Source organism: Mytilus trossulus, chromosome 3, assembly GCF_036588685.1.
Source record: "Mytilus trossulus isolate FHL-02 chromosome 3, PNRI_Mtr1.1.1.hap1, whole genome shotgun sequence".
In the NCBI taxonomy this organism is placed as follows: domain Eukaryota; kingdom Metazoa; phylum Mollusca; class Bivalvia; order Mytilida; family Mytilidae; genus Mytilus; species Mytilus trossulus.
The window spans coordinates 83,142,067-83,166,587 of NC_086375.1; the positions used below are offsets into that span (position 1 = coordinate 83,142,067).

Genomic DNA, 24,521 nt, shown 5'->3' on the forward strand with positions numbered 1-24,521 from the left:
TAACTCAGACTATATTTGAATGTCTTTGCAATCTCTTTGTCTGAATGCAGATTTTAGGTATTTCTAATAAATTCTTTAAATTAAGCTTATTGTTTTGTAAATTTTGGCATATGGGTTAAGGTCTACAATGCTCTTAACTTCGTACTTTATTTGGCCTTTTTAGATATTCGTATTTGAACGTCACTGGCAAGTCTTTTGAATTTTTCGGTCTTTACAGTGAATGACATATCATATCAGTAGGAAATTATAGGTAGAGTAAGTCCTTTTTAGGATTGACCATGAATTATCTCTCATATTATAAGTATGTAGGGAAGGCAGTTTTCAAGGTCTACAAAAAATTATCTGTCATGGCAGTTAGTAGAGCAAGCCATATTCAGGATCTAATATTAATCATCTGTATTATCAACAGATCTGTATTTATCAGCAAGCAAAGGTTTTAAGCATTCAAGTATAAGTGTTATCATTAATGTTCATACTTACTATTGTATCATTGAAACGAAAACATTACAGCATGTTTATTTGTCACAACAGCAAAAAAAAACAATAACACTTTTAAATGTTTTAATAGAATATAAAATATTCTACAATCACAATTTCTATTTGCAATACAAAATACCAATCGATACAGTATTCTTCGCAGGTTTTTTGATAAAATAAACATTCAAACCGCCTAAAAATGTACGATACTAAACATTTACAAATTTACAGACGGAAAAAAACTCACATTTTTAAGATGGAACATTTAGATAATGATGACGAAAGTATTGAAATTGTGCTTATCTTCAATGAGAGATTTTTTCGCAGTTTGCAGGTTTCAGGTTCACTGTCGTTATACCTCATATCATCTTAGTGCCTTTTAATACCGTCTGTACAGGTCACTCTTGGTTCTAAAACGGGTTTAGGCAACCTGCAATTGAAGCTTTTAAAAATCTATAATACTGTATTAGCTCTAGTGCTTTTTTTTAAATCTTCAAATGACAATTATAAATTGAAGTTTTGTGATCATGCAAAGTCTTTTTCATTAAAATATAGTTTAACAAAGTCTATGTATTCTAATGAAAAGAAAATTCACATTTGAGGAAAAATGATATTTTTTTTTAGGGCTGGGCCATTAATGAGCTATCATATCAATAGGTAGATCAAGCCTTATGCAGTCTTTACCTTGAATGACATATCATATCAGTAGGAAATGATAGGCAGAGCAAGTCCTTTACAGGTTTGACAATGAATTATCTTTTAGGGGACGACCATTTGATATTCTGGGGGGGGGGGGGGGGGGGGCCAGGAGCATTTGTTTTTGATCGGTTATTTATTTTTGTAAACTGAGAGGACAGATTATTCATTTTCTGCACTATTGAAGCAAGATTTTTCATTTTCATTAAAGCAAGGGACTGATTATTCATTTTCACAACTATATTTATGATAGTCGAAAACATACATTTTTTTAAATATTTGTTAATTATGAATAATACATGTATAGTCAAGTCATTATGTACCATTTAATCAGAAAAGATCAGTATCCCCTGCAGAAATTTTAAGATTCAAGATTTATTTCATAACCTCAGACACATACTTGCATGACTTGTGTACAAGAGGACAATATATATACAAATAAACTAAGATAATACATGGCGAGACAGGACTAACGAAACACAAATACATAGTAATAAGTATATTATAAAAGACAATTGGTATAATTAGATTAATTAGATTAAGTATTTTAAAATTTTCTTCACGAAATGAATCATTTATATTCCCAAGCAATATACATGTATTGCATACAACATACATACATAGTATTAAAGTTAATTTAGTTTGGTTTTATTTAGCCTTTTTCAAAAGCAAGCATTGTTAAACATATTCATATAAACATATAAAAAAATTTTGAAGGGTTTTGATACCGCTGAAGGCCCAAGAAGCTATAGACCTGCTAAGTTATTTATTTTCAATACATTGCAAGTCAGGTTATTTATTTTCAAACTACCACAGAACAAACCATTTATTTTTGTGATTATCAAGGCTGAGTTATTTATTTTCAAAATCCTCCTGCCACCCCCCCCCCCCCCCCCCCCCCCAGAATATCAAATGGTCGTCCCCTTATATTAGTAGAGAAAGTAATTTTCAAGGTCTACACAAAATTATCTGTCATAACAGTTAGTAGAGCAAGCCCTATTCAGGATCTAATATTAATCATCTGTAATATCAGTAGGTAGAGCAAACCCTATTCGGGCTCTTCAATGAATCCTCTTTGATATCAAGAGGTAAAGCTAACCCTATTCAGGCTCTACCTTAATTGATCTGTCATATAGGTATGCAAAGCAAGCAAAGGTTTTAACAATCATATAGCTCATTCTTAACAGATCATCTAATTATAAATACCAGACGACAGCCGAAAGATGTAATTTGAACTCAAAATTGAACCATTACGTTAAATAACACCACAGTTATGAGGGAAGTAAAATCATTTTTTAAATAACTTCAGGATACACAATTATTGGTTAAGTAATCGATAACCTAGCGTTAATTCGAAATTTGACAATAATATGTTTACTGCTATGAGATTATAATTCTGTGAAAAATATCGTTTATCCATACCATTAACGATATTACTTGAGTCTTGTGATAAATCCGATTTACTGGTATCTGACATTATTATATCTATCATGTAACCTTTTATCCAATACGTTGTCATTACGCCTTTTCCCTGTAAAAGTTAACATTTTTTAACTCTAAAGGAGAAGAGATATTTCTATTATTAACAGATTCTTTTTATATTAAAATGTTCATTGATTAAAGTTTATTACAATGTATACTCAATTTATTTTTTCTGTCCGTTTCCTTTATACTTTATGTTCTGTAAAACTTAAAGTATGAGAAACTAAAAGTAAAAACAAATTTTCAATCAATTGGAAAAGCAGATTATTTTTTAGCAGCTTGGATTTTAAGTCAACTGAATTTCACCTGGCATACACACATAATAGTTATCAAAGGTACCAGGATTAACATTAAGTACGCCAGACGCGCGTTTCGTCTACATAAGACTCATCAGTAACGCTTATATCGAAATATTAAAAAGCCAAACAAATACAAAGTACATAAGACAATGCATTTTAAAACTGTATGTTTCTTAAATAACTTCAGGATACACAATTATTGGTTAAGTAATCGATAACCTAGCGTTAATTCGAAATTTGACAATAATATGTTTACTGCTATGAGATTATAATTCTGTGAAAAATATCGTTTATCCATACCATTAACGATATTACTTGAGTCTTGTGATAAATCCGATTTACTGGTATCTGACATTATTATATCTATCATGTAACCTTTTATCCAATACGTTGTCATTACGCCTTTTCCCTGTAAAAGTTAACATTTTTTAACTCTAAAGGAGAAGAGATATTTCTATTATTAACAGATTCTTTTTATATTAAAATGTTCATTGATTAAAGTTTATTACAATGTATACTCAATTTATTTTTTCTGTCCGTTTCCTTTATACTTTATGTTCTGTAAAACTTAAAGTATGAGAAACTAAAAGTAAAAACAAATTTTCAATCAATTGGAAAAGCAGATTATTTTTTAGCAGCTTGGATTTTAAGTCAACTGAATTTCACCTGGCATACACACATAATAGTTATCAAAGGTACCAGGATTAACATTAAGTACGCCAGACGCGCGTTTCGTCTACATAAGACTCATCAGTAACGCTTATATCGAAATATTAAAAAGCCAAACAAATACAAAGTACATAAGACAATGCATTTTAAAACTGTATGTTTCTTACTTTTATCTGCATTGATCCCCTACATTTAACGTCAAATTCAGAAAAATTGTCAAGCAACACCTTTGTGGTTTCACTGATATGTATCTTCATTGCTAAAATAAAATTCAATTAATTACAATCGTTTCATTTAGTACCGAAAAATAATTGTAAATGTTGCACTGAATATATATTTAACCATTCAAAGTATCTAGTCCTATGTTGTACTATTGTAACTCTTCGAAAGATGAAAGTTGGAAAGATGAACGTTTATCGACAAAGGAAGGTCATAGGCTCGAATACTAAAATCAACAGTACTTGGTTTACTGATGTTCACATCTTAAGAATTTATAAGATACAAATAAAGATAAAAAAAAAAAGCTGAGGTAAACGCATGATAAATAAAATGAGCGATATGGGCGCTTTGACAGGCTATTCGTGTAATAGGCCGCCACAACTATCTTTGTCTTCTAATGTAAGACCGCTACAAAATGGTGTACACTCTTGTAGATTGTGTTTGTATTATGGTTTACCATCCTGTTATATAAATTGTCTCTTCCTTATTACGCATACTAAAATCAAAATATTGCTTGTTAAACGAACTGAGCTTTGTTCTTATTTTCAAAACATCTACAGTAAAGTGTTCACAGCCCGTCCTTTAGTCAGAAATATTTTGCATGCCAACACATGCTCATGATATACAATATGAAAATAAACTCATCATAGATACCAGGACTAAATTTAGTATATACGCCGACGCGCGTTTCGTCTTCAAAAGACTCATCAGTGACGCTCGAATCCAAAAAAGTTAAAAAGGCCAAATAAAGTACGAACTTGAAGAGCATGAATTACTTGTTATACATCATTAACTGTACCTTCGCCATTTGATTCCATCCTGGATGCAGTGTTCACTGTGTCGCCAAATAAACAATACCTTGGCATCCTCCTACCCACAACACCTGCACATACAGGTCCTAGAAAAGTTAATGTTCGGTTTATCATATATTTGTATTTTTTAAATTTGATTAAGATGGCAGATATTCCTGGGAAAAAGAAAATTTCAAAAAGAAAATTCGTTTTATTATAAGAAAATAAAAAGTTTTTAAAAACACAGTACTGCGCACTATTTCATTGAATGTATTTGTATCTTGATCTCAGCTTACTGTTTTTCAGTTTTCTTAGATGCAGTTAATGAAATATTTTACATGATACGATATTCATGAAAATTATTCAAATAGTTCATAAAACAATCAATTTATTTTAAAATATAACTTTCCTTTCAAGGACAAAGACATAGGATAATATCAAATACGAGTCCAGTTTTAAAAGTTCTCTTACACATTTATAAGTAAAGATAACATTTTCACTTAAACACTACAATTTTTCTTTTATTCACAGTAAAATAAAATTGTTTCTCCTACGGTTGCCCGAGGAGTTTTATTTCTCTCAGCATTTGTCACTGTAATTTATTTTCAAAGACTATGGGGTTAGCGTCATCTGTTACTTGGAAGAAAGTACATAAAAGTTCATCCACAAAGAATAAAAAGCAATTTGTATCATTGGAGAGCATGTTTATAATGACTTAAACCAGTCATCAATCTACAAAACAAACAACCCGTACGAAAATTTCAACAGGAGTTCAACTGGACTTCAGCTGGACTTGAGACGTATTCCAGTCTGACTTTGAAAAGTCCAGTTTGACATGAGCCGTACACGTACTTTTTTTTATACTTTGGTTATTTGCCAGCCGGTATTTTCTTAAAAGTCCAACTGCACTTTTAGGAAGTAGCATCTACACAGAGGTTGATCATGAGGCCATTTGAAGGATAACACATTTCTAAATACACATATATCTGCAATTACTATCACTTTTATTAAACATTTGATAATTGAACAAATTAATAATTGATTTTCTTTTTTTTTAATATATATCACATATTCAAAATTAAGACATATGCAAGAAGTTATAAGAAGAATTTTTTTCACAGCTCCTCAAAACAACCTCATGTATTGCAATACAACAAAATTTGAATTTGGAATAAACATGTGTCTTCTTTCTAGAACAAAATTAGAAATTTACATTGGATGTAAAGCAAGTGTTTGGAAGTTCTTTTCACATTATATTAGAGAAGATGGATCCTTCTGACTGGCATCAAGGAAAATGTAGGAAGATTGATGTTTGCATATATTTTGGATTGTATATTCTGGTAAGTACAATGTAATTGAATTCCACCATTTTGGTGATATTATATGATATGCTCTTTTTCTTCAACATATTGATGAAATAATTACAACATTATGAATTATAGCGTAATTTTTATTTTTGAAGAGTAAAAAGAATAAAGAAAAAACTACATTAAATACTTAATTATGCAAAAAAAATCAGTTTGAGTGATTTTCAAAGCTTTACTATAGTTTATGCACTTTGGATTTATTTAGTCTTAATATAATTATGATGGTTATAACCACACCTTTTTAGGAGTAAGCATTTAGCTCCACAATTCACCACTTCTTGATTTTGCCAGAGTAAGACAGAAGAAAAAAGAAAAAGAAATAAGCAGTATATATGCATAATGCCATCTTGGTTTTTTTTTATTTTCAGATTGTAACAAGGGATGCATATCAAATCAGTAGAATCCACCATCTGAAGAAAAACTAAGCAGTAGTGGATCAAGAGGGAGGGTTCTGTGGGGTGGACCCCCCCTCATTTTTTGTTGATTAGCCCCTGTTGAGATCATCTTTAAAGGTCAAACATAACTTTCTGAACTCCAGCTGGACTTTTGCGAGTTCAGCTGGACTTCTTTAAAATCAGCCGGACTTTACAGTAGTCCAGTTGAACTTTATAGAGGCTAAACTTTTGCAAGAAATGCCGGCTGGATTTTTTGAGACGTACTTTATTGAAAGTCCAGCTGGACTTTCTGAACCGGACTCCTGCTAATTTAAATATTTCGAGCCGGTTTACGGCTAATTTTGCTGAAAGTCCAGCCGGGTTATCCATTATAAGACATTCATAGAAAAGTCCAAATGATTATTATAAGTACGGTTCTCAGTACGGCTACAGTACGGCTACTGTCCGGCTGGAGTACGTGTCATGTTTTTCGTACGGGAATTGAAACTGCGAGCTACTGCTCACTGATGATACCCCCGCCGCAAGCGGATAACATTAATAGTGTAAAAATATGCAAGTGTTCCGTAAACAGGAAGTTGTCGAGTGATGAATCTGAAAACGCATCACACGGTATAGCTGACTTATATAAATCCTGAAACCAAATTTCAGAAATCCTTGTATTGGAGTTCCTGAGAAAAATGTGACAAACATTTTCAACTTGGCTATCATGTGTAAAATCATACAAGTGTTCGGTAAACAGGAAGTTGTCAAGTGATCAATCTGAAAACGCAACACATGGTAAAGCTGACTTAGATAACCCCTGAAACCAAATTTCAGAAATCCTTGAATTGTAGTTCCTGAGAAAAATGCGACGAAAAATATTCATGGGACGGACGGACTGACTGACGGACTGACGGAAGGACAGACAGAGGTACAACAGTATATCCCCTTTTTTAAAGCGGGGGTATAATAAAATCACAAAAGTACTGAATTCCGACGAAAAACAAAAACGGAAAATCCCTAATGAAATGGCAAAATCAAAAGCTAAAACACATCAAACGAATGGATAAAAACACACTTATATGCAAAAACATTCTTAAAGCTTTCAGTGTCGTACTCTGATTTTATTTTTAAATGTATTAGCGCTTAGGGTCTGTTTGCAAGAAATTGTGCTTCTAGCAGACATGTTTTAGAGGTTTGCGAATATATATTCCTGGCTATCACTTTCTACAGAATAAGTCATCGAAGATGTGTAACAAGTATTTAATGCACTGACAGAGGAAGGAGATTAAACGACTTTCATAAACCAGCTTATAACTTATGCATACTTTTAATTCCATCTATATTCACTTTGAGTTTTTGATTTCTATAGTTCGACTCGCAATATATTTAGAAATTGATGTTATAACGCTCAATATTCTCCTTTATATAAAAAAGAAGTTGATACACTTAACAAAGTTATTTGATCGAATTGTTACCTGAGTGAATTCCAATCCTACATTGTAATGATTTCTCCGGTTTGTGAGGAATCCTAAAACACTTTACCGAGTCCCTTATAGAAAGCGCCATCTGTGCTATTTCTTTAACGTGTTTAGTGCCATTAAGTATAGGTAGACCTGATACTACCATGTACGCGTCACCTATCGTCTCAACCTGAAAAAACAAATTTGTAAAAAAATACAATTATTTCAAAGCTATTGTGAAATGCATTTACACATTTAAGAGCTATATGCCACAAATTATAACGTCAGATTGTGTAAGCCAAATGAGCACTGCCCTGGGTATTACCCGACAGCTCTCGCACCACTCAAAAACAAATCTACAAACTCGCACCACTAAGATTTTTTTTTAATGATTAGAAAGTTCTAGATTGTCTTTTTCTTCTCCGAGTTATCTTCTCCGTTCACGACAGATAAAGCTGTAAAAGAAGAATCTAACCATGTCCTCACCTACTGTTTAGTTCATTCAATTCTCTCAATTTATGTTAGTTACTTTGATTTGTCTTTTTTATCGATGTATGATATTATAACAACGAAATAGTAATGCTGCACTAATTTATCATACCTTATACACATCATAACTGTCTATTATTTCATCAAAACAGTTGTAAAGATCATTTAGTAGATCTACAATCTAAAATCATAGAGGAGACATATATATATACTAAACCAACTACATTGAATTCGATCAAATTCTAAGAGTTAAAAAATCAACATATATCAATGCTTTTTAAATCTGGTTGAATGCCATTATTTAAGATATATCAATATATTTTTACAAAAGAAGCAATGTGGATATCAATAATTACGCATGAACTGCTGACCTTCCGAAGGATTTGAGTAAACCCCTAGTTATTGGTGGGGTTTGTGTTGTCAAAAACATCTGAGTAAACACCCGATTTTTGGAGGGGTTTGTGTTGCCCAAAGCATCTGAGTATAACCCCTTTTATTGTTTGGATTTGTGTTTCTCGATCTCCAGTTGTTTTTGTATAATAATCATTGAAGCTCTCGTTATTATCGATTGTCTGTTTTTTGAAGAGTTTAAATGTTTTTACCACCTTATTTATGTCTCTTTTTTTTTACATATGTTATGTCAATATAGGATAGAAAAAAGTACTGATATAGTTTCCAGCATGTTTTGTGACATGTGACTGTACTAACACAAATTTATTGTACACGTTTTAAGTGTTTTGACCCCCTTCTATGTACCAAGCATTTACAATTGTTTGTACTGTTTATTATATTTACAATCGGCCTGAATGACAATGGTAATAAAGTTATTTTCCTTAAGCATTAAAGACAGTGTCAAGTTTAGGACGTTTGAAAATTGATTTTGTAGTGATTAGAAATATAAATAGTACTGCTAAAGAATTACGAGACAATGAAAAATGTATAGAACTAAACAACTGTACCTGGAAAGGTGTACTCTGAGATGAAAGGTCAGTAAAGCCTACAATATCACTGAAATATATCGTTACACAATTAAACTCCTCGGGGTCAACAGGTCTTCCATCTCTTAACCTTTCAGCAACAGATCTAGAAAGTGACATATTATTGATCTTGACTGCAACAATTGTTGAGTCTGTGTAACAAGCATTTGGTCATAAAGTTATAGGTTTAAACGCAAAATTTATCAAAATGAAGAAATGTGATTGAAAATGAAACTATCAAGTTCAAATGACGTGAACATAATCAATTTCAAGTTGTCGTACGGCCTTCAACAATGATTATCTTTTTAAGTCGATTTTATCTGATCAAGATAAACATGGATGAAGAACAATTATAGGGAATTGGTTATTTCCTTATAAATTAGTCACCTTCTTGTATTATGTAAATTATTTCGCTTTTGTTAAATTTACTGATTACATTTACTACTCGGCTATAGTGTAATACTCTTCTGCCAGCTATTTGAAGGGCGTAGGTTCTGTAGAACTTTCAGAATCAAAATTACCTTCTACTTTGGTTTCGTTCCTAGGTATACATCTTATTTTAGTACTACTGTGTGTCATTATGCTTGACTGTTAGTCTTTTTTGTGGTGTTTCCTGAATTTAACTACTATATTACTGTACCGTGGAAGAACTTGATACAACAGTTCCTCAGACTTTCGTTTCTCCTCTAAGAATGCTTGTGTCCTTTCCAAAACAAGAGCTTCCAAATTATTTGCGTATTGTTCCATTCTTTTAAGTAACGCATCTAATACATTGTGGTTTTTTGAAAAGCTGAAAGAAACAAATATTTTTTTTTTAAATGACACTTTTTACAATCGAATTTTTGCACACTAAACTTAAACAAAATTATAATCAAACGTATTGAGCATTCTTGCTTTTTATTGACTGACCAGATCTTAAAAGATTCGTAGTTTAAATATCCAAAATGAAATCTTGTATTTTATTTGCCATACATTGCTTTGAATAGAACAACAATGAAACGATATAAAAGAGGGAAGAAAGATACCAAAGGGACAGTCAAACTCATAAATCGAAAATAAACTGACAACGATTTAAATATTTACATTTTATTCCATTACATCATTTTAATAGATTGTTTAATACTGCTTTTGGTTTTATTGTTTATATTCAATTTCCTCACAAGAAAAAATGCTTTGACTGGGTTTTTATGTTACGCTTTGGGTTTGATTGATAAAATAGTTTAAAAAAAGAGGGACGAAAGATACAAGAGCGACATTCAAACTCAAATTGACAAGGCCATGTGCAGAAATGGATGTTTTCCATTTGACCCTGTGATTTGTCCTCGGTCAGTAATAATGGCATCAAAGACTTTAATGGCCCTTGGCGTTTCCTCGTGTCATAACCGGCACCTTTGACCATTATAACAGTTCTTATACATATACCAAAGCCATTATGATAGCACCTTTTAATTAACAGTATACTTTTATTTCTGTTCGGTGCATTTGCTCGATAAGCTGATGAATTCATTGAATCTGGTGTTCGTGTATTTTATTATCAATTTTTTGAAATTCTTATTATTATTTGTGTGAATCCTATAACCTGTATTACTTTTGAAATGATGTATTATTATCATAATTGATATTAGCAGAATTCGAGACATTTAATGTTTATTTCAATATCTAATATTTTTGTAAAACCATAACTATTGGTTTTTTTTTAGATGTTATCTATCTGTAAGGAAATCATAATAATTATCTTAGGTAACCACACATCATTGCATATTCATATATCTAAAATGATATCGTCATATCTTGTATTGTTGTTTGAAATGGATTATGTCAATCAAAAGCTATTGACAAATATGGCGCCAAACCTTCATAGATATAATAAGATGCGGTAAAAGTGCCAATAAGACAACTCTTCATCTTAGAAGGCCCGTTAAGTCAAAGTCATACATTTTCTTCGTCCATATAAGATAAGTTATACTACCCAGTCGCTTCTTTGATTCTTTTTCCAATTATCATGAAGTTCGGTCTATTCTGAGGATCTTCTTTCAAACAGTCATACATAAGTGTGTCTATCCCTCTACTGAAGTCTTTATTATTTGTTTTAGGTAATGTAGGTCTGAATGGTGGATTCTCAATGTTTATGACTTTCAAGATGATTTCTGTATGCGTATGCAATTTTAAAAGAATTATTAGTTGACAAATTATGTACTCTGTTTCGGGTTTAAATAATGTCATAGAAACAGAAATAAAATGTTTACCATAAAAAATATATTGAAAGAAATGACGAAATGTTTCAATTGAGTGTGTTTTTCTTTCTGGAAAAAAATGTTAATTTAGAATACTTTATTAGATCTTGTATATTCCTCATCGATATATATTTCCTTGTTCTTTATATTACAAAAAATGTAACACACAAATACCAATATCTGAGATAGTTTATACACTATTCGGTTACCGTGTCTTGTGACTAATATGCAATATAATATGTGCAGAGTGAATATATTAATTATTACAATGATAAAATATACATGCAAATATGAATTATAAAAAATGTGTGTGCTTATTTGAATGGACCACCACAAGTTTAAATGTTTCCTATGATTGATCTTCATTTTATATATGGTCTGTTTGTACATGCTGTTAAAGCCCCAGTGACAAAGCTGCACTAAATTCAAACATTATGGGAGGTGGGTCCGCACGCGAAACGAAGTCACGGCAAACTATTCAGTTAGTTGATTGTGAACATTATCCGATAGAAGTAGAAGTAGAAGTGAAAATTTTACTATAATTGTACATGCCATAAGATAATAATAATGTTTGATTAATTATAGTATTTTTTATACTTATTTTTACAACCTAGCGATGTAAACATATCTAATTCCTCGCAGTAAGGTTCGTTTCTAGTCAATATTTCGTAGAGTATTATCCCAAAGCTGTAGATATCACCCGGCTGCGACACTGTTCTGTCTTTGGTACGAAGATGTTCTGGTGCAGTCCAAAAGTTGTCTGTTAATCAATAAAAAAAAATATTTTATCTTATCAAGATAAAATGTTTTGCTTAAATTTGCTTTTTTCCTATATATGTCGTGTACATGTTATTATTTTGTACAGATTATTACTTGTACAAACATTTTATACAAGTAATTACTTGAATGAAGCCACCATACAGGTTATTCCCTGAACAAATACAATTGTACAAGTAATTACTAGTACAATTTTTACTGCGAAAAAGATAATAACTTGTACAAATCATTATCCTACCATGTCCTATTTATGTTCACATCTAATCGTTTCCCTTTAAACAAAATCTTCTGATAATTTAGTATTAACAAGTGAAAGATACAGATAGATAATACGTAATTTAAAGAAAGGCAAATTAAGTTCCAAATGACTACATGCACATACAATCTAAGACTCTTTCATCTTGGAATAGTTTTTAAAGAATTGATTTTTCTACACTTTGCACAAGTATTCCCCATTCCAACCTGACAGACAAATTGAAAGAGTTGGTATTGCTTTGTTTCATAAAAAAGAATGACCAACGTAGATACAAATATCTTGTTGTGGGGGGAAGGGGTACATCCTTCTTTGTTTAAACATCACTCTGATTCAAACAAAAAATTCTCTGAATATAGAAAAAGAAGCTGTGTTATGATTGCCAATGGGACAACTCCCCACAAGAGACCAAAATAACACAGAAATTAACAACTATAGGTCACCGTACGGCCTTCAACAATGAGCAAAGCCCCTGCCGCATAGTCAGCTGAAACATATATCTTCAAGATACTTAATTTCTTGACTGACATCTTATTTCGCACGTTTGGTAGACGTGTGCCCATATTGTTGCCTACTTGTTCCTTGATTCTTATGAGGTTGAGTTCATACAGGATCTTCATAAGATGAAAACAAAGTTAGCAGTATCTTTTAACTTTACTTTCCGCTATAAAGATGAGGTTCTCTCACTAAATAGTTCACTAGTAATAACCTAACATTAGGAAAGCAGTACAATTGCTTTTTTATGTGGTTGCCAAGTCCATGTTCATCGCAGCTGTGAAATCGGCAAATATAAATGCAAAACTTATTGTATAATTTGAGATGACGTACCTCATTCTCTTGTGCAAACACATGGATTATTTGGCCTTTTAGGCTAAACTTTTGTTTCCAATGTATGCTATTATATATGCAACTTTTTGTCATAACATATCTTTGAAAATGAATGGTAGAATGGTTTCATTTTATTTTTACTTTTAACTATTTTGTCACTTTGCACCAGTAGTCCGTATTTATGTAGCTGTTTAGCTAAATTTAGAATAGACCCGTTTCTTTAGTTGATTATAACTTACTGTCGTGTCTAATGATTTCTTTACACTGCTGTTTCAATCTTCTCAGTCCAAATGCCGTAACTTTTAACACAAAACGACTATCAATAACACATGAATTACTGGTTAAACCCCCATGTATACATATATTACTTTGATGAAGATAGGTCATTCCCTGTAAATAAATTGTGTAATTATTGAATATTGTAAATTTAATATGATTAAATATAATTTTGTTTGTTATAGACCTTGGTATTGTCGTAAATTATAGGTAACTGAAAGAGGGAAAAAAGATACCAGAGGGATAGTTATACTCATAGATTGAAAATAAACTAACAATGCCATGGCTAAAAACAAAAAGACCAACAATAGTACAGAAGACATGAAATAGAAGAACAAAGACTAAGCAACACGAACCCCAACAAAAACTGGGGTGATTTTAGGTGCTCCGAAAAGGTAAGCAGATCCTGCTCTACACGTGGCACCCGTTATTTTGTCTAAGTTAATACGACCCGGTATAGTCTAATTAGGTAGGTCACATTCGTGAAAAGGAAAGGGTATTGTCGTTTATCGATATTCAAATCTAGTCAATCCGGCCATGACACTCGATGAGTTAATATAGCATCCATCTCCTGCAAAGAATTCAGATGTATCTTTCGTTTTTTCTTCAAATGTTTTTTATAGAATTTATGTATTGGATTCGTTATGCTACAATTATTAGATTAATGTACAGAAACGCAAGGAAGTCATAGTTTATAAAATCCGTAAAAGACAGAAAAAACTGGTCGAGAAACAGAATTTCTGATTGCAAAATTATAGAAACATGAGTAATTATTTCAAAACCTTTAATGCTGTTTTATAGTTATATCGTCTTCATTTTTCTGCCTTCCTCTTTCATTTAAAGCAGTTTGATCTTTTTGAATATTTTAAGATTTTTAATATATAAATCAATTCGATTTAAAATTGTTTTATTACATTACAACACGATTTACAAAACTAAAAACATTCTTTTTTTCTACCATGATGATGAGTTAATTATAGTCAAATTGGACTATTAGTAGTACAAGAATTAAAAACTAACGATACAAAAACAACAAACTACTAAGACAACAAACCGTACAAAGATTGATTTGGAGGTCAGTGTTTAAGCGATTTTTTTTTGTTGATAGAGGCAATTTATTTTTCAAAGACATATGGATAAATTATTTTTTATCATTAGACAAGAAATGTTGATTAAACTATTGAAATAAGATTAGTAGTTACACTGGAAAACCAAATATGTCTTGGCGTATTGTGATTTATGTTATTTTATTGGTTACTAAAGATACCAGGCTTATGATTTGAAACGCCAGACGCGCTTTTTTGTCTACATAAGACTCATAAGGGACGCTCAGATGAAAAGGTAAGAAACCCAAACAAGTATAATATTGAATAGCATTGAGGACCCAAAATTCCACCAAAAAAATGTGATAATACCTTCCGGTGCAAGATATGTATACAATTATCAATAATGTACAATGATTTTTTGTGGACGTATTCAACAGCCTAACTTCGCAACTTAGCACACCTGTGCATCAACTGAAGTTGGCTATAGTCAGTGAATTAACTTAAGGTGGATGTTACCTGTATTAAATCTCGTATCAATGCCATTTTCAAATCTTTATCCAGATGAATGGAATCATTAAGTAACAAAGCCTAAAAAAATATGTTTGTTATTTGATTAGTTTGTTTTGAGATTTTACGGTGTCTTGTGTCTTATGTTATTACAAAACTTCAATGGACACTACAATCGTGTCGAAAGTGTTAATAATGAAAAGTCTCAAAACCAGTCAACTTTATTATGTAATATTTATTAAAAGGAATTGATAATTTGAGTTTTTACATTATTGATGTATGAAAAAAAATGTTTCAAATAACACTTTAAAATCACCAAATTTCTTCAATCGAGGAAAAATTCTTTCATCCGGTGACTTATTGGTCCGTGTTACTCAAATACCGTCTGGTGTCTTGTAGAATTTTTCTATTCCTATTGTTTCGTTTGTTGATCTTCCACTTGTTGATTGTGATAGCTTACTTTGTATATTATCCATTGTTATATATATGAATGGCTAAATCTACTAAAAAAGTCAGTGTGTGTTGGAGGAGAGAAAAGTTAAAACAAGTGTACCTGTAAATTCCCTCTGCAACAGTTTTCTGTTAGTATCAAAATATGCTGATTATTGGTGTGCAATCCAATGAATTTTGTCAGATTACTGCAGTTGAAATCTCGCATCTAAATATAAATGTTAGTTGTATGAAAGTATACCTGTTTCGTCTTTTCTTTTTTAATCTTTTTTGTTATTGTAGAATTATTGTAAACTGATTATATTATATGACATAAAATCGCTTGTTTGCAGCCAGTGTAATTTTCCATTCGAATGATACATGTGACAGTCTAATAATAACTTTTAATATTAACAATGTTCCTAAATAGTGTACTAATGTTTCGGTTTTGATATTTCCTGATGACAAGTATCGTGATCAACTCCATATTTATACATGTTGTTTTTGTTTAGATCATCAAAATAAGTGTACTATTCGGATGTTTACTGCTCTTCGGCGGGTTGTTGTTTCATTCACACATTCATTATTTCTATTCTTAATTTTAAATGAACTATCATTTCAAGCATGGTGAGCACTTTTATTTTTACTTCAACACACGTAAGGTCAACAAAGAAACAGAAAATTTATTCAAAAACGAATATTGTCTCCTAATTTAATGGTTCTCGATAGTAAAAAAGCTAAACAAGTGTGAACTTAAACTGTTGTGTATTTCAATTTAAAAAAAACCTCATCATAGATACCAGGACTACATTTTGTAAGAATGATTTAGGATTAACTGTGCATTCGGAAACTTGGTCATAGAAGTTCAACATTGCAAAAGTTAGTAGCACGTCATAAAAAAGACCCTTTTCTTCATTTTTGTGTTTTTAAAAGACTGTAATACTAGTAAACTAAATCTGGTATACCATCTTAAAGAATCGGGCGATGATTTAAAGAACAACATCAATATCCAAAAAGGTTTATTAAAAACAAACCAAACTTATGGGTATCAAAGTACTTTTTTTTAGAAATAATAAGATATATACAGACATATATAAAATAAAGTTAATGATGATATAATATTGAACGAAAATAATCACCTCGATCATTTCTAAGATCATCTTTCTGTCAATATTCAAATGTTTTGTTTCGAACTTTTTGAAATGTACCTTGCTTCCCTAAAATGGAAAATAATAGGTATTGGTAAAACAAGATTGTACTCATAGTACACGGTGGCCCAATCGCGCTTTCATTTGTTATGTTAAGTGGACCGTGAAACTTGGGTTAAAACTCTAATTTGGCAGTAAAATTAGAAAGATCATAATATAAGGAGCATGTGTACAAGCTTTTAAGTTGATAGAACTTAGAAAACTACTTTGACCACCAGTTTTAATCTGAAGCGTGACAGACGGACAGACGGATGGACGATTGAACGAATAGACATACAGAGCAAAAAACATAATGCCCATAACATTTGAAAATTTTTAATAATCTTAGAAATTAGTTTTATAGATAATTTGCTTTCTTTGACATTTGAGTATTAGTTCCTTCATTTTGTAATGATATCTCATTTGACAAATTTTTGGACATATGATGTTCCTTAATGGTTAAATTGAATCTCTTGACAGACATTCAACTAATATTAATTCATCAGACAGGAAGGTCAAGCTAATGTTGTGTCAGATTAAACGTGCATTTAACCCAAAGATATGTTCTTACTAAAGCTATTCGAGGAACTTTGAATACATTCATATTCAATTATATAACGTACTAAAATAAACATGAAAGATAGCAAATCCTAATCCTGCTAATGTACACTTTATATACATGCAAGATTGAGATAACCTCGAATTATATTCAATCAACTTATCAAAGCTTATTCAAAAGAATGCACGACACAAATGTGAATGTGAATTACAGAGGAAAATGTCGCAAAAGAAATAGCGTTGAATGGCTTTTTTTTTTTTTTTTTTTTTGTATCCCGATCTAAACTCACCTTATAAATTGCTGTATTCGCTAATAATCCATCATCATTTGATGTAGAAGAATGCTTTCCTACTGACTTTAATGAAAAAATGCACATGATTTACTTAATTGAAATTGTAAACATGAAAGAACTAAAATAATTAACCTTAATGGTATCATTCATAATGGAGCTGTCATGAAAGACTTAAGATCAAACTGAAGTAAAAAAACGTTTTCAGAACAATTTTTTTAATCCTCTGTCTTGGAAAACCCGATATTAAATAGTTTTTGTTTCTATGTGATGATAAAATTATAGATTTTAACTCCATTTTGAGTTTATAAATCCTCCATAATGGAGTAATTGTTGCAACATTGTCCGAAAACTAGAATGCAATTGTCACGTTTTCAAGCTTTTGTCTCTGTCTGTCTATAATTATCAACGTGTTCACTTTGTGAGAGGTTTAGCTAGCTATAAAACCAGGTTTAATCTACCATTTTCTGCATAAGAAAATATCTGTACCAAGTCAGGAATATGACAGTTTTCATCCATTCGTTTGATGTGTAATGGCTTTTGATTTTTTGCCATTTGATAAGGAGTTTTCCTCGGAGTTCTGTATTTTATATATACTAAATTGAAAACTACGTTCAAACCTATGATTGCGTTGGATAAAAAACGCAATTTTTATACGTGTGCATGTAAAACAAATTTCGTTGTAGAAGGGTCTAAAAACAGCACAAACAACATTTTCCAAAAGACCAAAAAATTGCAAAAGTATATTTAAACAAAACGCATTTGACTAACAGGTCGAACAACTGATGTTCTTTAACCCTGATGACTGCCATTGGTGATTGCCAAAAAAAAAATGATCACATGATGTAACAAAATGGATCTTAATATAAATTTAATACTAAACAGAAAACAACTTTTAACTTGTGGCCACGATGTTATGCCACAAACATATGGTGTCAATATTTATATATGACCTTTTTTCTGATTTCGTAGTAGGCTATTATAATTATATATCCTGGAATCATATATAAAAATTGAAGCAAATAAAATGTTGTTGTACAAGAGTGTGAAATGTTATCAGTCTTCAAATAATAAATTCCATAAATTTAAAATGAATCTGTGTTCTATTTAAATACCAAACAGTTTATTGTAGTCATTCAGAAATTTATATAAGCAGACACTGCTTACCCCTCTTGAGTAGCTGAGTTAATCCCTGTAGTATTTCGAAATGGTTCGTTTATCTCTTTCGATCGGTTTTCTTTGTAATGTTTTGTAAACTTGTTAGTCTTTTCACAGTCTTCATAATTTTTGGCATATCATTTCAGGTTTTGTTACTAATCGGTGTCCCCTAGAAATATTGCGCAAGTGTATATATACCTTAGATAAACTAAACTCTGACATTATACTATGAATACTGCGAGATATGACCTTGCGGATGAGTATATCTTCTTGTTCTATTCTCCACCAGTTACTACGGATATCATTCTCACGGCGATACTTTCTGTGAATATATAATTCAAAGAGGATTTTGTTTGTAACCAATGCTTATTTTGCCATTTTGTTTTATTTTTTTTATATTAAAAAATATATGGAAATCAAATACTCAGCAGTCATATCTTCGGTGCTGTCGTGAGAAATCACTGAAACGATACTTTTTTTTCAAAACGTGCTTTTTATCAATTTTCAAGTCATTATCAATTACAACTATTGCGTTTTCGAAGCTCCTTAGTTTCCCAAAGGTTTTTCTTTCGAACTGTTTTGATGGTCGCACCACTGATCAGTCATACGTGGTACTAAATTAATAGCCTTATTTTTTTTTTGTTTCATTCTTACAACCATTTGTTTGATACCATTTCTTGTGAACGTTTCGCCCAATTGGTATTTTCAGCTGAGCAGCCGGCAATAATAGATATCAAAGGTACCAGAAGTATAATTTAGAACGCAAGACGCGCGTTTCGTCTACATAAAACTCATCAGTGATGCACAGATAACATTGATATGATAGTTTGTATGTGTAATAATTTTTCATAAAACGTTGATATCACCCTAAACATGTATTTATACGACCACTCGTAAATGGCATTTGTTGTACTGTAATACAACGGTCCCAAATTATGGGGAGGGTGGGATTCAGCTTACATGTTTAACGCTGACTCATTTGGTATGTATGTGCCTGATGTATCATAAAATAAATACAAAGAACGTACATTTGTATTTGTTATTGAGCTGAAATGGAAAAAAAAACTTCAAAAGTGTAATCGTTTTCCTAATTGTCGCCTCATACTTTTTTTTTTAAATCCCCTTTGCTCATTGTATATGAGAAATGCATAAAGTTTTATGGCATTTTCACTAATCAAGAGTGTCTCTCATATACGTTACATTATTTGAGCTATCTATCCTTATATGGCAATGGCGGGGAAAATAATCAAACCAAAGATAGTCTGTGTTTGTAAATATGATAAAACACATATGTTTTGCATCATCTAGATAAAATGTCTTAAATTACAGTTTTCTCTAGGATTGTGCAAATTTAGGTAAAGATCTAGGCTGAATGTTTTTGATAGTAAACCATGCAAGATTGGAGATGACACCCGATCTCTCTGGTTTTCAACCGATAGCCCGGGTTCGATTGCTGGCATCGTAGCTTTAATTTTCAGACATTGCAAGATCCGCATGAGTAGTCAAGGCCATTATAAAACAAATCCTGATCATCTAGCTAAGGGTACAATTAACAGTTTGTTTCTATGACGTCACATTTTGAGGACCATGCATAAGTGACCCTTAGTGGTGGACTGATTAATAAAGATACTTGTATAAAACTAGATATCACTGGAATTAGAATGTTCTCTAGTTTATTATGAAATTAAAATAATGTGCACTTTTAATATATTAAAAAGATATCATCCAATGAACATGGGGAAACAAAGGTCTAATTTGAACATAAAAAAATTGAAACTAGGTCATGTACCTGGCCTTAAAATAAATCTTGTTTTAGGGTACGGTCTCCTGCTCCGAAAAGAGCTACAATGGCTGCAAATCAGTTTTCAATTTTCACTGCCAAAAAGACAGGATATTTACAGTGTTGTCTCCCCTAAAAACATGTACATTTAATGTAATTGTTTAAATTATTTCAATCATTCAACCTGTTTTAATTTACAGCTAATTAACTAATTTGTACAATCAAATACAAAAAGACATGATACTTTTTCACCAATTGAGTAAATAAACAGGGGTTTTCCTCCATGGTTATTGTTAGTCGGAGTAACTGTTTTTAGCACCATAAACTGTGTTGACTCGCCTCAGAGTTACATTGAGTTAGGAGCATTTGACTCACCTCCATATTATCATCAAAGCAAGGAGAAATAGAACTAAGCAGGCCACCAGCACTATGACCAAAATTGCTGTCGTCGACAATTCTAAAAGTGTATAAAAAGTGAGTGTTTGAGGTGTCCTCTATTATCTAGCAAATTTTAAATACCTCAACGAACATTTATATCTATCTGTGTAACCTAAGAAAAGCCTTTGGAAACTAATTTTGGTACAAGTATGAGCTAATAGTGTCCTTAATCAAAATCGTTTAGTTGCCGATTTGTCTAATTTTGATGGAATGTACAAGTTAAAACTTAAAAAATACTGAATGATTACCAGATTGAATGATAGCGTACCGTTCAACTTACCTTTATATAATTCTCGACCGATACGATCACACACCGGGGTATTCAAGAGGAGCGTGACCGGACGTCAATTGTGTTTATTTTAATTTATTCTTATTTAACACACTTTTAATTGACCGGACTGCAATTTGACAGAAATCCTTTGTTAAAGATTTCTATGATGTTTATTTTTCGATTAATTTAAGCGTATACCAAACTATTTTCAGTTCCCGAGAGGTGTCATACTTTTGCCAGTGCGTTTGTCTTAGCAGGATATTAATTTAACACTATCTTAATGATTTGCTTTATAATAATAGATGAACGGAATGTTTGGATGAGGGGGATAGGAAATTTTTCGGGACTCAGTGATGTGGTGTTTTTAAGCTCGGGATTTCGGGATCTGGGAATCCTTTTTTTCGGATTTCGGGACGTCGGGATTTACTTTATTTAAATTCGGGACCTCGGGATTTCGTTTTTTTTAGTCCGGGATTTCGGGATCAGGACCCCTCCTATCCCTCCTCTGGGATGATTCTTTGATTATTTCAATTGCTAACTTGTATTGATTCACAACGATAAAGGATTGATATATTGTATTTACAATGCCAATTGATTGATACCCTCTTGATGTCATATCATAATTTCGTCTTCTAATAAGTATCTTAATAAAAAATCTATCCCAAAATTTCAACATTTCGTTTTATTCATGACTATAATTATAATAGAACAAAATTTAATAGAGATTTTCGAGGTCATAAAAGGAGTACGCTTTTGCGAAAGAAATTACGAAAACCTCCAATAGCCTATAATTTAAATACGACAGTTGTTCTAAATTTTATCACATAAGCTTCACAAAATTCTGGTTAGGTGCCCACAATTGCTCAACTGGAAACGTCATCGGAATTACTCGTTAAATTCTTTTGAAAGAAATGAAGAAAGTTTTGAAAGAAAGCAGTAAAATCTTCAGTTGTTCAATTCCAAGTGATTTGAACTCTTTAGTTGTCTCATTGATAATCATACCCCATCTCACTACTTTATATTTTAAAATTTATAAAGTAAGATACCACTAACTCAAAGGTATGAAACTTACCCGATTTTGTACACTTTGGATCATTTCCATCATACCCACAAAGCGGTCTATTTAGGGGAGGTCCTCTGTTATTTGGCCAGTGAATTTCAATGCTGTCGTTAAAGACTAACTTTCCATCTAAACCAAAAAAGTTCGCGACCACCTAGCAGGACAAATATTTTTTTATTAAGAAAATAAAAAGATATTTCATTAGTTCATTCAACTGTTTACTTATTACACAATGATAAAAACAAAATGACGAAATTTACCTTGTTTAGCTTTTTATGTTTAATAAACAACCGTATCAAATTATGATGTATTGTATACTTCACTATAGTACTGTTCAAATGTTTATGCATTTTGTGGTTTTGCTTGTTGCTGAAGACATATTAGTGCTTTATAGAAGTTTGCATACTTAACAAAAGGGACCCGGTGAACAGTTATCTCATCTCATGGCAATCACACCAAATAGCAATGCTAAATATATACCTATTTACTGAAAATGTTGTTCTTATTTCAACTTCAATTGTTTGTTAAGCGTTTATGATTTGTGAAAAAAAACCTAACATAACTTCCTGTGTTTGTTAGAAATTGGAGATACCTTATCCATGTTTCCAGAATTTCTAGTTATTAAAACCAAAAGAATGTTAATATTGAAAAGTGAAACCATGAAATAATCAGCGAAAACCATTTCGATGACTAAATCGGCTATCAATATATCAATTTTATATAGTTGAAACGGAGAAGAAGCTTACAGAGTAAAATTAAAACTTTGTCGATAAAGAGTAAATCAGGAACATTAATAAAGTCGGATTGTTGTCTCTCTTTCACATTCCTCTTTTTGTCTCCATACCTTTACATGAAGTCATAATATATATTGCATCAACATACCTTATACTCCACAGATGTACCATCTAAATCTAACAAGGAAAAATCTGTATTTCTATCACCGTTGCTATCAATTTTGAAGCTTCCGTCCAAACCTAAAACATGCATTAATGCTCTTTGTTTTTCCAAGAAGCTTTAAAAGTTCTGGCATACGAACGATGTACACAAAATATGAATATGTTCAAAACATACAATTTGCAAAAATTGTACATTACTCATCTAAACAGATACGATTCATTCAAATTAATTCACTTTCATGTGTTTTTGAAATTTTTATGCGGCAGTTTTACGATGTCTTTCACGAGACGTCATTTGAGTAGCGTGTAAGTTGCTTCGGTGATGAAAAAAGGAGATAAATCTTACAGGTTCAAATACATCTGTTTTAATTTCAGTCAATTGACCATAAATACATGTCTTTGCAAAGGAAATAAAAAACTACACATCGCTACGGGTTTCTTGGTGTTATTCTTTTGGTCTTTCTCCGTCATGTTTCTTTTTGTATAGCAGTTCCTATCATTTTTCTTATGAATATTATTGCCGCCTTGTGCTTTAATTGGAAATAACAGTTTTAATTTTAGTTTATTGTGTACAATTTGGAAATTAATATGGCGTTCATTATCACTGAACTAGTATATATTTGTTAAGGTGCCAGCTGAAGGACACCTCCGGGTGCGGGAATTTCTCGTTACATTGAAGACCTGTTGGTGATCTCCCGCTTTTGTTTTTTCTATGGTCGGGTTGTTGTCTCTTTGATATATTCCCCATTTCCATTCTCAATTTTATTAATTGTTTTCATTATCAAAAGGAGAGGCAATAGTCGAATTATAATTTGCAATGGCAGGGCTAAAAACGAAAAAGTAAAACCATCAAGTATAAAGACAGAACATAATCAAGAAAAGACTTAGCAAAACGAATCCAAACGAAGGAAACGTATATAGATCGTGATGCCTATGCGACACCCTAAGAAGTAAAAAGACGGTTGCCGCTTTTAAACATTATTTACCTAACTTTATTTCATGATGCGGATGTCCCAAATCAGGATTGTGTAGTTTAGTAGTTGTCTTTGTTTCATGTGTGGTATATTTATTTTTGTAATTGTTTTGGTTATAAATTAGACTGTAAGATTTTTTCATTCGAAATATTTGAATTGTGTTTAATGTCGAGGCCTCATATACTTCTTCTTTACCTGTGTTTTGTCCATTTTCCGTCATAATCCATCAGTATTTTGATGTGTGAGTTTCAATTAG

General features: G+C 31.6%; 1 protein-coding gene and 1 long non-coding RNA gene across 2 annotated transcripts in view; both read right to left on the bottom strand.

Annotated features, from left to right (window-relative positions):
- Window positions 1-544: 544 nt before the first annotated feature.
- Window positions 545-2,709, bottom strand: LOC134709780 (uncharacterized). The gene is made up of 2 exons (XR_010106040.1): window positions 2,596-2,709; window positions 545-907 (listed from the first exon to the last, which is right to left on the bottom strand). It is a non-coding gene; the product is annotated as an uncharacterized LOC134709780 (long non-coding RNA).
- A 441-nt stretch (window positions 2,710-3,150) lies between these two features.
- Window positions 3,151-24,521, bottom strand: part of LOC134711086 (atrial natriuretic peptide receptor 1-like) — a 43,060-nt gene continuing 21,689 nt past the window's right edge. The window contains exons 6-24 of the mRNA XM_063571519.1: window positions 23,278-23,369; window positions 22,408-22,549; window positions 21,002-21,083; window positions 20,636-20,697; window positions 19,045-19,211; window positions 17,689-17,754; window positions 16,793-16,870; window positions 15,778-15,882; window positions 15,234-15,305; window positions 13,635-13,785; window positions 12,148-12,297; window positions 11,273-11,450; window positions 9,944-10,093; window positions 9,286-9,409; window positions 8,439-8,507; window positions 7,853-8,027; window positions 4,642-4,740; window positions 3,791-3,882; window positions 3,151-3,363 (exon numbers count right to left, since the gene is read on the bottom strand). Of these exons, the coding sequence (XP_063427589.1) occupies window positions 3,151-3,363; window positions 3,791-3,882; window positions 4,642-4,740; window positions 7,853-8,027; window positions 8,439-8,507; window positions 9,286-9,409; window positions 9,944-10,093; window positions 11,273-11,450; window positions 12,148-12,297; window positions 13,635-13,785; window positions 15,234-15,305; window positions 15,778-15,882; window positions 16,793-16,870; window positions 17,689-17,754; window positions 19,045-19,211; window positions 20,636-20,697; window positions 21,002-21,083; window positions 22,408-22,549; window positions 23,278-23,369 (2,267 nt within the window). The remainder of the gene's footprint in view (window positions 3,364-3,790; window positions 3,883-4,641; window positions 4,741-7,852; window positions 8,028-8,438; window positions 8,508-9,285; window positions 9,410-9,943; window positions 10,094-11,272; window positions 11,451-12,147; window positions 12,298-13,634; window positions 13,786-15,233; window positions 15,306-15,777; window positions 15,883-16,792; window positions 16,871-17,688; window positions 17,755-19,044; window positions 19,212-20,635; window positions 20,698-21,001; window positions 21,084-22,407; window positions 22,550-23,277; window positions 23,370-24,521) is intronic.